Source organism: Schistocerca cancellata, chromosome 6 (assembly GCF_023864275.1).
Source record: "Schistocerca cancellata isolate TAMUIC-IGC-003103 chromosome 6, iqSchCanc2.1, whole genome shotgun sequence".
Classification (NCBI taxonomy): domain Eukaryota; kingdom Metazoa; phylum Arthropoda; class Insecta; order Orthoptera; family Acrididae; genus Schistocerca; species Schistocerca cancellata.
In genome coordinates this window covers 145,042,189-145,054,250 of record NC_064631.1, presented here as the reverse complement: position 1 = coordinate 145,054,250, position 12,062 = coordinate 145,042,189, and the positions used below count along the sequence as shown (strand labels likewise).

General features: G+C 46.8%; 2 protein-coding genes across 2 annotated transcripts in view; both read right to left on the bottom strand.

The window, feature by feature from the left end:
* Positions 1-12,062, bottom strand: part of LOC126088203 (cytochrome P450 6k1-like) — a 281,427-nt gene that overhangs the window by 149,356 nt on the left and 120,009 nt on the right. The window lies entirely within an intron of this gene.
* Positions 1-12,062, bottom strand: part of LOC126191268 (probable cytochrome P450 6a13) — an 80,543-nt gene that overhangs the window by 51,667 nt on the left and 16,814 nt on the right. Inside the window, exons 2-3 of the mRNA XM_049932076.1 lie at positions 10,026-10,308; positions 9,648-9,886 (exon numbers count right to left, since the gene is read on the bottom strand). Of these exons, the coding sequence (XP_049788033.1) occupies positions 9,648-9,886; positions 10,026-10,257 (471 nt within the window). The 5' untranslated portion in view covers positions 10,258-10,308. The remainder of the gene's footprint in view (positions 1-9,647; positions 9,887-10,025; positions 10,309-12,062) is intronic.

Here is a 12,062-nt window from a genome sequence, read left to right as displayed (position 1 = left end):
TCGTCAACCTGAAAGAAGTCAGTCGCAAACTGTGCACGATGGGGGCGCGAATTGTCGTCCATGAAGACGAATGTCTCGCCAATATGCTGCCGTTATGGTTGCACTGTCGGTCGGAGGATGGAATTCACGTATCGTACAGCCGTTACGCCGCCTTCCATGACCACCAGCGGCGTACGTCGGCTCCACATGAGGCCACCCCAAAATGGCAGGGAACCTCCACCTTACTGCACTCGCTGGACAGTGTGTCTAAGGCATTCAGCCTGACCGGGTTTCCTCCAAACACTTCTCCGACGATTGTCTGGTTGAAGGCATAAGCGACACTCGTTGGCGAAGAGAAAATGATGCCAATCCTGAGCGGTCCATTCGACGTGTTGTTGGGCCCATTTGTACCGCGCTGCATGGTTTCGTGGTTGCAAAGATGGACCTCGTCATGAACGTCGGGAGTGAAGTTGAGCGTCATGTAGCCTATTGCACACAGTTTGCGTTGTAACGCGACGTCATGTGGCTGCACAAAAAGCATTATTCCAACATGGAGGTGTTGCTGTCAGGGTTCCTCCGAGCCATAGTCCGTAGGTAGCGGTCATCCACTGCAGTAGTAGCCCTTGAGCGGCTCGAGCCTGGCATGTCATCGACAGTTCCTTTCTCTCTTTATCTCCTCCATTTGTGTTGTAACTGCGACCAGGACGGTGGCGGGGTATCACTGACGGAAGGCGCGGCGGGACCCGCGGAGAGGCCCGCGAACAACAACACAACGGACAAGGACGGACACGACCACCGTAGGACAGAACGAATACGACAAGACCGAACAACAGAGTCACAAGGAAACAAACTCGTACACGAACCAGGAAGAAAGCAGTCTAGCGCAAGCGAGGTGTAAACCGACGTAAGCGAGATTAGACTGACCGGCTGAGCTTTTTTTTTTCCTTTATTGTAATTTTAATCACCTGATACAGGCGGGCTGGCAGCAGCATGGTACGCTGCTCTTCAGCCTTAAGTGGAACAATAACATGACATATAGGTGATACAGACAAGACAGTAAAAACGGCGGGCAAAAAAAGGAGATACAAAAAACAATAAACACGAAGCCGTTCACGCTGGACGCGAAAAAACAGTAACACTTGGGGACACGGCGCACAGAACACGCATGACGGCGACGGCACACGTGAACAGTTGAGGCGTGACGGTGACAGAACACTAAACACAAATCGAGGCACACACACAGCACACAGATGGCGATTATCTCCGGCGCGCGAAAGTCCACTGAGCGTGTACGAGTCCGGGGACCTGCCAAGAGTGGAGGAGGAGGAGGAGGAGGGGAATGGGAGAGGGGAGAGAAGAGAGAAGAGATGCCATGGGCAGAGGAGAGAGGGGGAGGGAGGAAGGAGGAGGGGAAGCCCGGGGGAAGAGGGGCGGAGGAAGGGGGGAGAGGAAAGAGAAGGGAAGGGAAGGGAGGGAGGGAGGGAGCCTGAAGGATAGGACACAGGAAGTGGGGGGGAGGGTCAAAGTTGATAGGAGGGGTAGATGGAGGGGAGGAGGACATCATCAGGGAGGGGGAGCTGGCGGAAGCCACCTTGGGAGAGGGTAAGGAGGGTGGAGAGATGGAGACCGGGTGGGACGTGGGAATACAGGTGCTGCAGCGGGCGGGGGTGGGAGAGGATTGGGGAGACGAGCGGGTGAGGAGGATCGAGTTTATGGGAGGTGTACAGGATCCGTATCCTTTCGAGGAAAATGAGGAGGTGGGGGAAGGGGATGAGATCATACAGGATCCGCATGGGGGAGGGGAGACAGATGCGATAGGCAAGGCGGAGAGCATGGCGTTCAAGGATTTGGAGGGATTTATAAAAGGTAGGGGGGGGCGGAGATCCAGGCTGGATGGGCGTAACAAAGGATAGGGCGGATGAGGGATTTATAGGTGTGGAGGATTGTGGAGGGGTCCAGACCCCACGTACGGCCGGAAAGGAGCTTGAGGAGACGGAGGCGGGAACGTGCCTTGGCTTGGATTGTCCGGAGATGGGGAGTCCAGGAGAGGCAACGGTCTAGGGTGACGCCAAGGTACTTAAGGGTGGGAGTGAGGGCGATAGGACGGCCATAGACGGTGAGATAGAAATCAAGGAGGCGGAAGGAAGTGGTGGTTTTGCCTACAATGATCGCCTGGGTTTTGGAGGGATTGACCTTGAGCAACCACTTGTTGCACCAAGCAGTGAACCGGTCAAGATGGGATTGGAGAAGGTGTTGGGAGCGTTGCAGGGTGGGGGCAAGGGCAAGGAAGGCGGTGTCATCGGCAAACTGGCTGAGCGAGTGGCCGGTGCTTAAGTACGCTATCGGGGACGCCGCTATTGGCCGCTGGGACCACGTGTTCCACTGTGGCGCCCCCACACTAAAAGCGGGCCAGGAGGCGCGCGCCGCCACAGCTTACGGTGCAGCGACCTCTATGGGTCTTCGACGTCCATGACGTCTGGCGCGGATTCAAATTCCGCGGCGCGCGGTACCAGAATTTGTTTCACTCCGAGACGCCTGGACACTTTTCTCGTAGAAAGCCCTTCGTGACACAAAGTAACAATGCGGACGCGATCCAACTGCGGTATTGACCATCTAAGCATGGTTGAACTACAGACAACACGAGCTGTATACCTCCTTACTGGTGCAATGACTGGACTGATCGGCTGTGGGTCGCCCTCCATCTAATAGGCGCTGCTCATTTATGGTTGTTTACATCTTTGGGCGGGATTAGTGACATCTCTGAACAGTCAAAGGGACTGTGTCTTTGATACAATATCCACAGTCAATGTCTAACTTCAGGAGTCCTGTTAACCGGGGTGATACAAAACTTTTTTTTTTATATGTGTAGTAGAAGCTAGTGAACCGCTATCTCCAAGATATTTCATTAACAGGTTGTCGATCATCAGTGAGAGAGTAAGCTTTTGCAGCCGCTGTGTGAAAGGGTTCAACTGTGGCTATAACATGTTTACACTGCTGTGGCGTTGTTAGTGCGACGTGGTGTGGCTTTTGGAAACTTCCATCACATGTCATTACTTGCGGCACTATATAAAGTGCATTTTTCTGTGCGGTAACTGAATGTACGTATGTTTAGCAAAACAATCTGGGGATTCCAGATATCGCTTCCTGCTGTTTCTACAGCGAGGTTTGATGTTAGAGGGACTACGTGAGGATTGTCTATCAAATGGTGTTGGTTTGTTGTTTGGGCTTTATCCCTAGAAAGATGTCAGGCTTTGAATGCGGAGAAGGACGATGAAGGTCAATACCCGATCTGATCTCGCTTACTGTGGTGTGAATGGGAAATTCATTTTATGAAACAACCTCACTTCATCAAAATTTTGCTGTGCTGCATACGACAGCTCAAAATAGTGCTATGTTGCATCGATATCTCATACGTTCTTGCTATTGTTAATAGTGTTGTTAATTTCAGTTCCTCTGTCCAAAAATATCTTTATCGGGTGCTTGAGTAATTATTATATGACACACTAAAGATTTAGCATAGGGCTGTTAATACATTTATGCGTCAGCTCTGTGCCTATACCGTTTATAACTGGTGCAACTTCTTGTCAATGAAAAAATGCGAGCGTAGTTGTTATATATTCTGCTCGTAACACTTAGAGAGCAAATTATTGATTTCAGACAAACCTAAACACGTTTATCGTGAGAACGTAATTTTTGTTGAAGACACAATGTTCGGAGGTTAAAAAGAGCAGAAAATAGTTCTGTTCAGCAACATCGATTATGCTACTCGCCTAGAAGCGGAACTGTAAACGTCTGTAGTATGAGTCCCAGTCTTCATCTTCAGGATGAACAGGCGCGATTGGCGGTGGTGGACGCTGTCCAGGATTGATGAGCTACTGTAACATAAACTGCTGCTGTGCCACAGTCCAAGTCCATCGGAATGCAGAATTAACATGAATGGATTCAGGTGATCGGCCAGCCGCGGTGGCCGAGCGGTTCTAGGTGCTTCAGTTCGGAACTGCGCGACTGCTACGGTCGCAGGTTCGAATCCTGCCTCGGGCATGGATGTGTGTGATGTCCTTAGGTTAGTTAGGTTTAGGTAGTTCTAAGTTCTAGGGGCTGATGACCTCCGATGTTAAGTCCCATAGTGCTCAGAGCCATTTGAACCCATTTTTGATTCAAGTGATCAGACATGATGCTTACGTACGTGTATCGTGTCTAGACGTATCAGGGGTCACATATCACTCCAACTGCACGCGCCCCACACCATTATAGAGCCTCCACCAGCTTGAAGAGTCCTCTGCTGACATGGAGTCTCCATAGATTCATGAGGTTGTCTCCATACCCGCACACGTCCATCCGCTCTATACAATTTGAAACGAGACTCCTCCGACCAGGCAACACGTTTCCAGTCATCAACAGTCCAACGTCGTGTTGATGGGCCGAGCCGTGGCGTAAAGCTTTGTGTCTTGAGTCATCAAGGGTACACGAGTGAATCTTCGGCTCAGAAAGCCCATATCGATGATGTTTCCTTGAATGGTTCACACGCTGACACTTGTTGATGGCCCAGCATGGAAATCTGCAGCAATTTGCAGAAGGATCGCACTTCTGTCTCTTTGAACGATTCTCTTCAGTCTACATCTACATCTACATCTACATCCATACTCCGCAAGCCACCTGACGGTGTGTGGCGGAGGGTACCTTCAGTACCTCTATCGGTTCTCCCTTCTATTCCAGTCTCGTATTGTTCGTGGAAAGAAGGATTGTCGATATGCTTCTGTGTGGGCTCTAATCTCTCTGATTTTATCCTCATGGTCTCTTCGCGAGATATACGTAGGAGGGAGCAATATACTACTTGACTCTTCGGTGAAGGTATGTTCTCGAAACTTTGACAAAAGCCCGTACCGAGGTACTGAGCGTCTCTCCTGCAGAGCCTTCCACTGGAGTTTATCTATCATCTCCGTAACGCTTTTGCGATTACTAAATGATCCTGTAACGAAGCGCGCTGCTCTCCGTTGGATCTTCTCTATGTCTTGTATCAACCCTATCTGGTACGGATCCCACACTGCTGAGCAGTATTCAAGCAGTGGGCGAACAAGCGTACTGTAACCTACTTGCTTTGTTTTCGGATTGCATTTCCTTAGGATTCTTCCAATGAATCTCAGTCTGGCATCTGCTTTACCGACGATCAACATTATATGATCATTCCATTTTAAATCACTGCTAATGCGTACTCCCAGATAATTTATGGAATTAACTGCTTCCAGTTGCTGACCTGCTATTTTGTAGCTAAATGATAAAGGAGCTATCTTTCTATGTGCTCGCAGCACATTACACTTGTCTACATTGAGATTCAATTGCCATTCCCTGCACCATGCGTCAATTCGCTGCAGATCCTCCTGCATTTCAGTACAATTTTCCATTGTTACAACCTCTCGATACACCACAGCATCATCTGCAAAAAGCCTCAGTAAACTTCCGATGTCATCGACCAGGTCATTTATGTATATTGTGAATAGCAACGGTCCTATGACACTCCCCTGCGGCACACCTGAAATCACTCTTACTTCGGAAGACTTCTCTCCACTGAGAATAACATGCTGCGTCCTGTTATCTAGGAACTCCTCAATCCAATCACACAATTGGTCTGATAGTCCATATGCTCTTACTTTGTTCATTAAACGACTGTGGGGAACTGTATCGAACGCCTTGCGGAAGTCAAGAAACACGGCATCTACCTGTGAACCCGTGTCTATGGCCCTCTGAGTCTCGTGGACGATTAGCGCGAGCTGGGTTTCACATGACCGTCTTTTTCGAAACTCATGCTGATTCCTACAGAGTAGATTTCTAGTCTCCAGAAAAGTCATTATACTCGAACACAATACGTGTTCCAAAATTCTACAACTGACCGACGTTAGAGATATAGGTCTATAGTTCTGCACATCTGTTCGAAGTCCCTTCATGAAAACTGGGATGACCTGTGCCCTTTTCCAATCCTTTGGAACGCTACGCTCTTCTAGGGACCTACGGTACACCGCTGCAAGAAGGGGGGCAAGTTCCTTCGCGTACTTTGTGTAAAATTGAACTGGTATCCCATCAGGTCCAGAGGCCTTTCCTCTTTTGAGGGATTTTAATTGTTTCTCTATCCCTCTGTCGTCTATTTCGATATCTACCATTTTGTCATCTGTGTGACAATCTAGAGAAGGTCCTGTTCTTCGGGGCGTCAGCATTGTCGGGGATTTGATGTTTTACCGGATTCCTGATATTCACAGTACACTTGTGAAATGGTCGTAAGGGAAAATCCCCACTTCATCACTACCGCGGAGATGCTGTGTCCCATCGCTCGTGCGCCGACTGTAACAACACGTTCAAGCTCACTTAATCTTGATAACCTGCCATTGTAGCACCAGTAACCGAGCTAACAACTGCGCCAGACACATGTCTTATATAGGCGTTGCCGACACCAGCGCCGTATTCTGCCTGTTTACATATCTCTCTATTTGAATACGCATGCCTGTTCCAGTTTCTTTGGCGCTTCAGTGTATATAGTGTGTTAAAGGTGTAGTCACAGATATTTTGATAATTGCTACCTTAATATGCAACCTCTTCAGTGTGATGGTTGTTTATTCTCTGCACCTAACAGTCTTCCCGCAAATATATCACGTAATATACTACCTAATATTTTCTGCACAGTCGTATCTGCACCGCAAAGTAGACTAACTTGTCAGCATAGACAATCCGTTTTGCGTGCACACACCCACACTTTTGTGCGTGTCCTCGTGCCTGAAAAAATCTGAACCTATGAGTCTTTCTCTATCGTTGAGCGAAGCAGATGCATTATAAGTAACGGGGAATGTTTATCAATGATACTGACGAAACAAATAAAAACTGGTGAGTTCAAAAACGAAGCCTCGGGTAAATTATTTACTGTTTGATAGGACACACATCGAGGCATTACAAAATCGTCAGTTTTGTAACGGTAGGGGGGAGGGGAGGTAAAATTGTAGAGGGAGATGAAGGTTTGAATACCGTAAGCAGTTTCAAATGCACGTAGACTACAGTAGCAGAATAGAAAAGAAGAGGGTTGTGCGGGATAGATTAGCGTGGAGAGCAGCATCAAACCAGTCTTTGAACTGTAGACCATATCAACAAGTGTGGCCAGCAGTTCCCTTAATAACTTAATTACAGCGTCTCTACAACTAACTCGCAGCACATAATCAAGATAGAAAGCTGGCGTTTGCAGAGAGCTGAAGTTATTCGTTTTACTTTGAACCTTAACGCCTTCTTTCTCGAGGGAGGCACAGAGCTTTGTCTTCAGCTGTCTGTAGCCGCCGTATGGTTTGTCAAGCTCAGGTGACTTCTGTATGGAAGAAGGGTAAAAGAACGGACTAGCAGAATTATAGACCATGTTCTTAACATCGGTTTACTGCAGATTTGTTGAGAACATTCTAAGTTCAAATACAATTTCTTTATTTGATTACGTCATATGCCAACAAACACTGAGTGATATTTATAAAGATACGATCACATTCATTGGGACTGCAGGCCCACGATGTCCTTGGAGAAGGGTTGAATCGTCCGGGGGTGGCAGCAGTGTCAAAGATTGCACTGCCAACAGTGGTTTTCGACCGCGAAATGTGTGGGAATCAACGCCCGATGGGTTATGGTGGTTTCATTGACGCCGTTCATGGCACCCCCTAGGCGTTTTTGTGTCGATTATGAACGGTGGTCTGAAATGTTTCCCTCGGCCACCCGCAAGAAAACTGCGTGATTTCAACTCTGGGCGTCGCTGTTCTGGTCATCATCACAAAAGGGTCATACTGTGGGTCGGAGTCGATGTGACCACCTTTCTATCGTGTGAGACGTCCATAGACACATTGTGCAGAATTATGGCGAAATATGGTACCCACGTGGCATCATTAACTCCCCTTACACCTCAGATCAACTTTCAAATGGCTCTAAGCACTATGGGACTTAACATCTGTGGTCATCAGTCCCCTAGAAGTTAGAACTACTTAAACCCAACTAACCTAAGGACTCCACACATATCCATGCCCGACACATGATTCGAACCTCCGACCGTAGCAGCAACGCGGTTCCGGACTGAAGCGCCTAGAACTTTCGAGCTCTGGTATTTTTCTCATGTATCGAGACCTTACTGTCTGAAACGTCGCCGACTCCGAAGGTGACGTTGCCTGGTTCCACACAAAGCCCTTGCAGAGAAAGGGTGTACGCACCTTTGAGCCAAATTTCAAACTTTTGCGTTGCAATAGGAGATAATCAAGAGGTTTCGAAAAACTGAGAAAGGTTGTACGCACCTTTGAGCCAAATTTCAATCTTCTGCGTTGCAATAGGATATAATTAAGAGGTTTCGAAAAACTGACCCTTTAATTATGTTGCACAGTGTATTTTGCGTTTCTTTGTAATGACTGCACTTGAAGCAACCAAAATCATTTCCTCTGAATGAAACATTTTGGAACTGAGTAGCTCTACAGTTTACTGTCAGGCGGCAGTTCAGCTACCGTGAGACTTGAATTCTGTGCCCTGAACCCTCATCTGTACTACTACAAAATACGAGGATAATCCCAAAAGTAAGATCTCCTATTTTTTTATATGTACAGAACTCTGTTTATGTGGCAGTTGGTCACACTATTATGAAGAGTGCTTCACGCGCTGTGTGTAAACATGCGCACGCTACGCTGAGGCGCTCACTCTTGGCTTGGCAGCCGTTGAGAATGCAGTTCCCGTTGGATGTTACAGCCAAGTGCGAATTGCGCGCAGTTATTCGGTTTTTGAACGCAAAGGGCACTGCGCCGATTGAAATCCATCGCCAATTGACGAAAGTGTATGGTGATTCGTGCATGGATGTCAAAAATGTTCGTAAGTGGTGTAGAGAGTTTGCAGCTGGTCGGACCGAAGTTCACGACGAACAAAGGAGCGGGAGACCGTCAATTTCTGAGGAGACAGTGTTGAAGGTTGAGCAAAGCATGCGTGGAGATCGGCGGATCACCCTGGATGATCTCTGCACGTTGGTTCCTGAGGTTTCCCGAAGCACCGCTCACAGAATTTTAACGGAAACATTGAACTACCGGAAGGTGTACGCAAGATGGGCGCCACGCATGCTGACTGAGGACCACGTGCGGCAACGTGTTGATGCTTCCCGCGCATTTCTTCACCGCCTAGCAGCCGAACAGGACTACTTTCTGGACTCAATTTTCACGGGTGACGAAACCTGGGCATAACACTTTACACCTGAGACCAATCAACAATGACGCCAGTTCATAACTTTATGGACAGCATGGCGGCGAGCTGGTATGACATGGGCGTACAAGAACTTCCACAGCCTCTACAAAAATGCATCGACAGAAATGGTGATTATATCGAAAAATAGCTAAATGTTCAAGCAGTAAACCGATGTAAACCATTGTAGAAATAAACAGGTCTATGTACTTATAAAAAAATAGGAGACCTTACTTTTGGGATTACCCTCGTATATACATCATATCTTAGCAAACATGGACAGTTAAGGAAATTTACCTCGCGAAGAAACAAAATTTAACCTCACTTTACACAGAAGTGATAAAAGTTGATATCATTCCAGAAAATGTATCGCTACATTTTACTGTCGTTCTATAGTCTCTAATTGCTGTTAGACGTCACCATGTTTTAAAAATTTTGTTTCTGCTCACCTCGAACATCATTTTTAACTTCCCCGAGGTGAACGCCGGGGTCAGCTTGGAGCGCAGCCTCTTCCACTTGCTGCCGTTGAGAAACAGCAGGTGGTGGTTGAGCGGCTCGCTGTCATCGAACGGTATGCACCTGTCCTGGAACGCGTCGAAGTCCTTGACCAGAACGTCGCGAATGAGATCCGGGTCGAACACCAGGAAGGCTGGTGCGTAGAGTGCGTAAAACCCAAGGAAGCGCTCATCTGTGGCAAGACAAAGCTGTGCAGAACCACTTTTCTGCGGAAAAGCACCGTGGAAACAGAAACAACAAAAGCGCAAGAAACAATAACTGAAATAGAGAAGATTACAGAAACGGAAGCAGTTCAGAACGTCCATACGCACCCCGATGTCGCTTGTAGATTTCGTGTAGCTTAAGTTCAATCCTCATCTTTCCGAACAAAGCGTCTTTTCCTAGGCTTCCGTAAGGGAAAACTGTTTCCGCCTGTGGAACGCCTTTTTTCGTCCAGTAGGAATACCAGGAGAGGAAGTAGAGGTAGACGGCGGCGGCCAGCACCAGAGCGACGCCCGTCGCCGCACCCCACCAAGACTCCAGCACAATCGCCATGACGCTCATCGTGGTGCTTGTGGGAACCAGCAGATCTCGTGTTACCTTGCTGACGACGGCCTGGAATGGAAGATGCCGGAGTGGACACAGGAAGTTTATAGTAACGGCACTACTGCAACATCTACTAACAGCTATTGGCTACATAACTTTCAGGATGTTATGCATTAAATGATCATTCTAATGGACAACAGTTGCTTCATGAAAGATAACGCAGCTGTTGTGACTCAATAATCCTCCATAGGATGATTTCACCTTATCTGTTGAAACATCTTTTTTTTGTTTTATCTCTGGACCGTTATCGATCTAGCATTCTTTTTCACAGTAAGCATGTGGAAGAAAGAACTAGAAATAGTGTGAAGTCGTTATAAATCTAAAATCGGCGCCTTTTTTTTTTTTTAGAAACTGCAACCTGTATCGCCCAACCCAGTCCTAAGAAAGCGTAGCTAAGTCTGCTCCCACTGACCCTAAATTGACCGTCCTCAACAGCCATATCGAAGGACCACTCCATCCAAACGATTCCTTACGTCCCGCACCCACAGCAGAACTGTAATCCTTTTCGTAATCCAAGTTCTCAAAACTATCCATCCCTTTCAACGAACCTGTATTCTCCAACAAATAACACTGGCTACTCATTCCGTATTTCATCTTGTGAGGGGCACACTTGGACGTGGAACCAGATTTTGTAATATAATTCATGAAAAATGACCTGAAAGCGATTGTCATATGTAGAAGAGACTGTATTTTTGACACCACTGAATCAAAGATGTCGCCTGAGTGGCAGAATCGATTCTAAGTAGGGGCGCGCTGAGCGCGGTAGCAGTCGCCGTCGCCGTTGCACTCTTGTATAGGTAGGATTGAAACGTCCCCTTAGAAAAATTATAGAAGACTGTGCTTAAACTGACACACAATATTTTTTAGCGCAACGCAATCTGACTTTCAGAAATCCCTACAAAGGAATGGCCCTGACTAACATTAACCTGTACCTTTCACAAATCACTTACCTCACAAAAATCTTCATTTCTCGAACTACTGCAATACAGCGAGCGCCACTACTGCCAGCTAAATAAAAGATTCAAACTACGGAAGGCACTAACTACTGATAGGCATAGTTAGCAAATGAAAGATTTTGATAGAGAACAATGTATTTACCTTAATAGTGTTGAAAAATCATAATATACATAGCAGTTCATGACATCCAGTGTTACAAATTTCAAAACTCCGCCATCTCTCTCCCCACATCCACCACTGCTGGCGGCTCACCAACTGCGCAACGCTACGCGCTGTTAACATCCAGCTGCCCAACACTACAATGGCAGACAACAATGCAAACTAGCCACAGATTGCACACAGCACAGCCAGTGATTTACATACAGAGCGCTATGTGGCGTTACCAATAAAAAAACCTATACAGTGTACTTACAGGATGTAATGCTTAAAGCTAGTGGCTAGCTGTGAGAATTTAGTTGCTGGTCTATGGACGCAGCATAATACAGTTTTTATAAATTGAAGTGATGAATGGTGTTGGTTGTGCTCACACAGAGTCCGTAAATGTCAGGTCGTAGTTATTTCTATAAAAGTGTGAAGTATGTATCATTAATTTGTAAGGCTATAAGAACATCAAGAATTGAACTAATATTGATCGTTAACAATGTGACCATTGTCCATGGCAATTAGAGAAGAGCAATGAATTGATGCTGTAACTCAAAGATAAAGCAACTGGAAGAAATTTGTAAGGTAATAAAATTTTGTATATTTAGTTTTAAGTATGCAGCAGCAAGCACAATGTGGATTTCGCTAATTTTTACAGTGCTGAC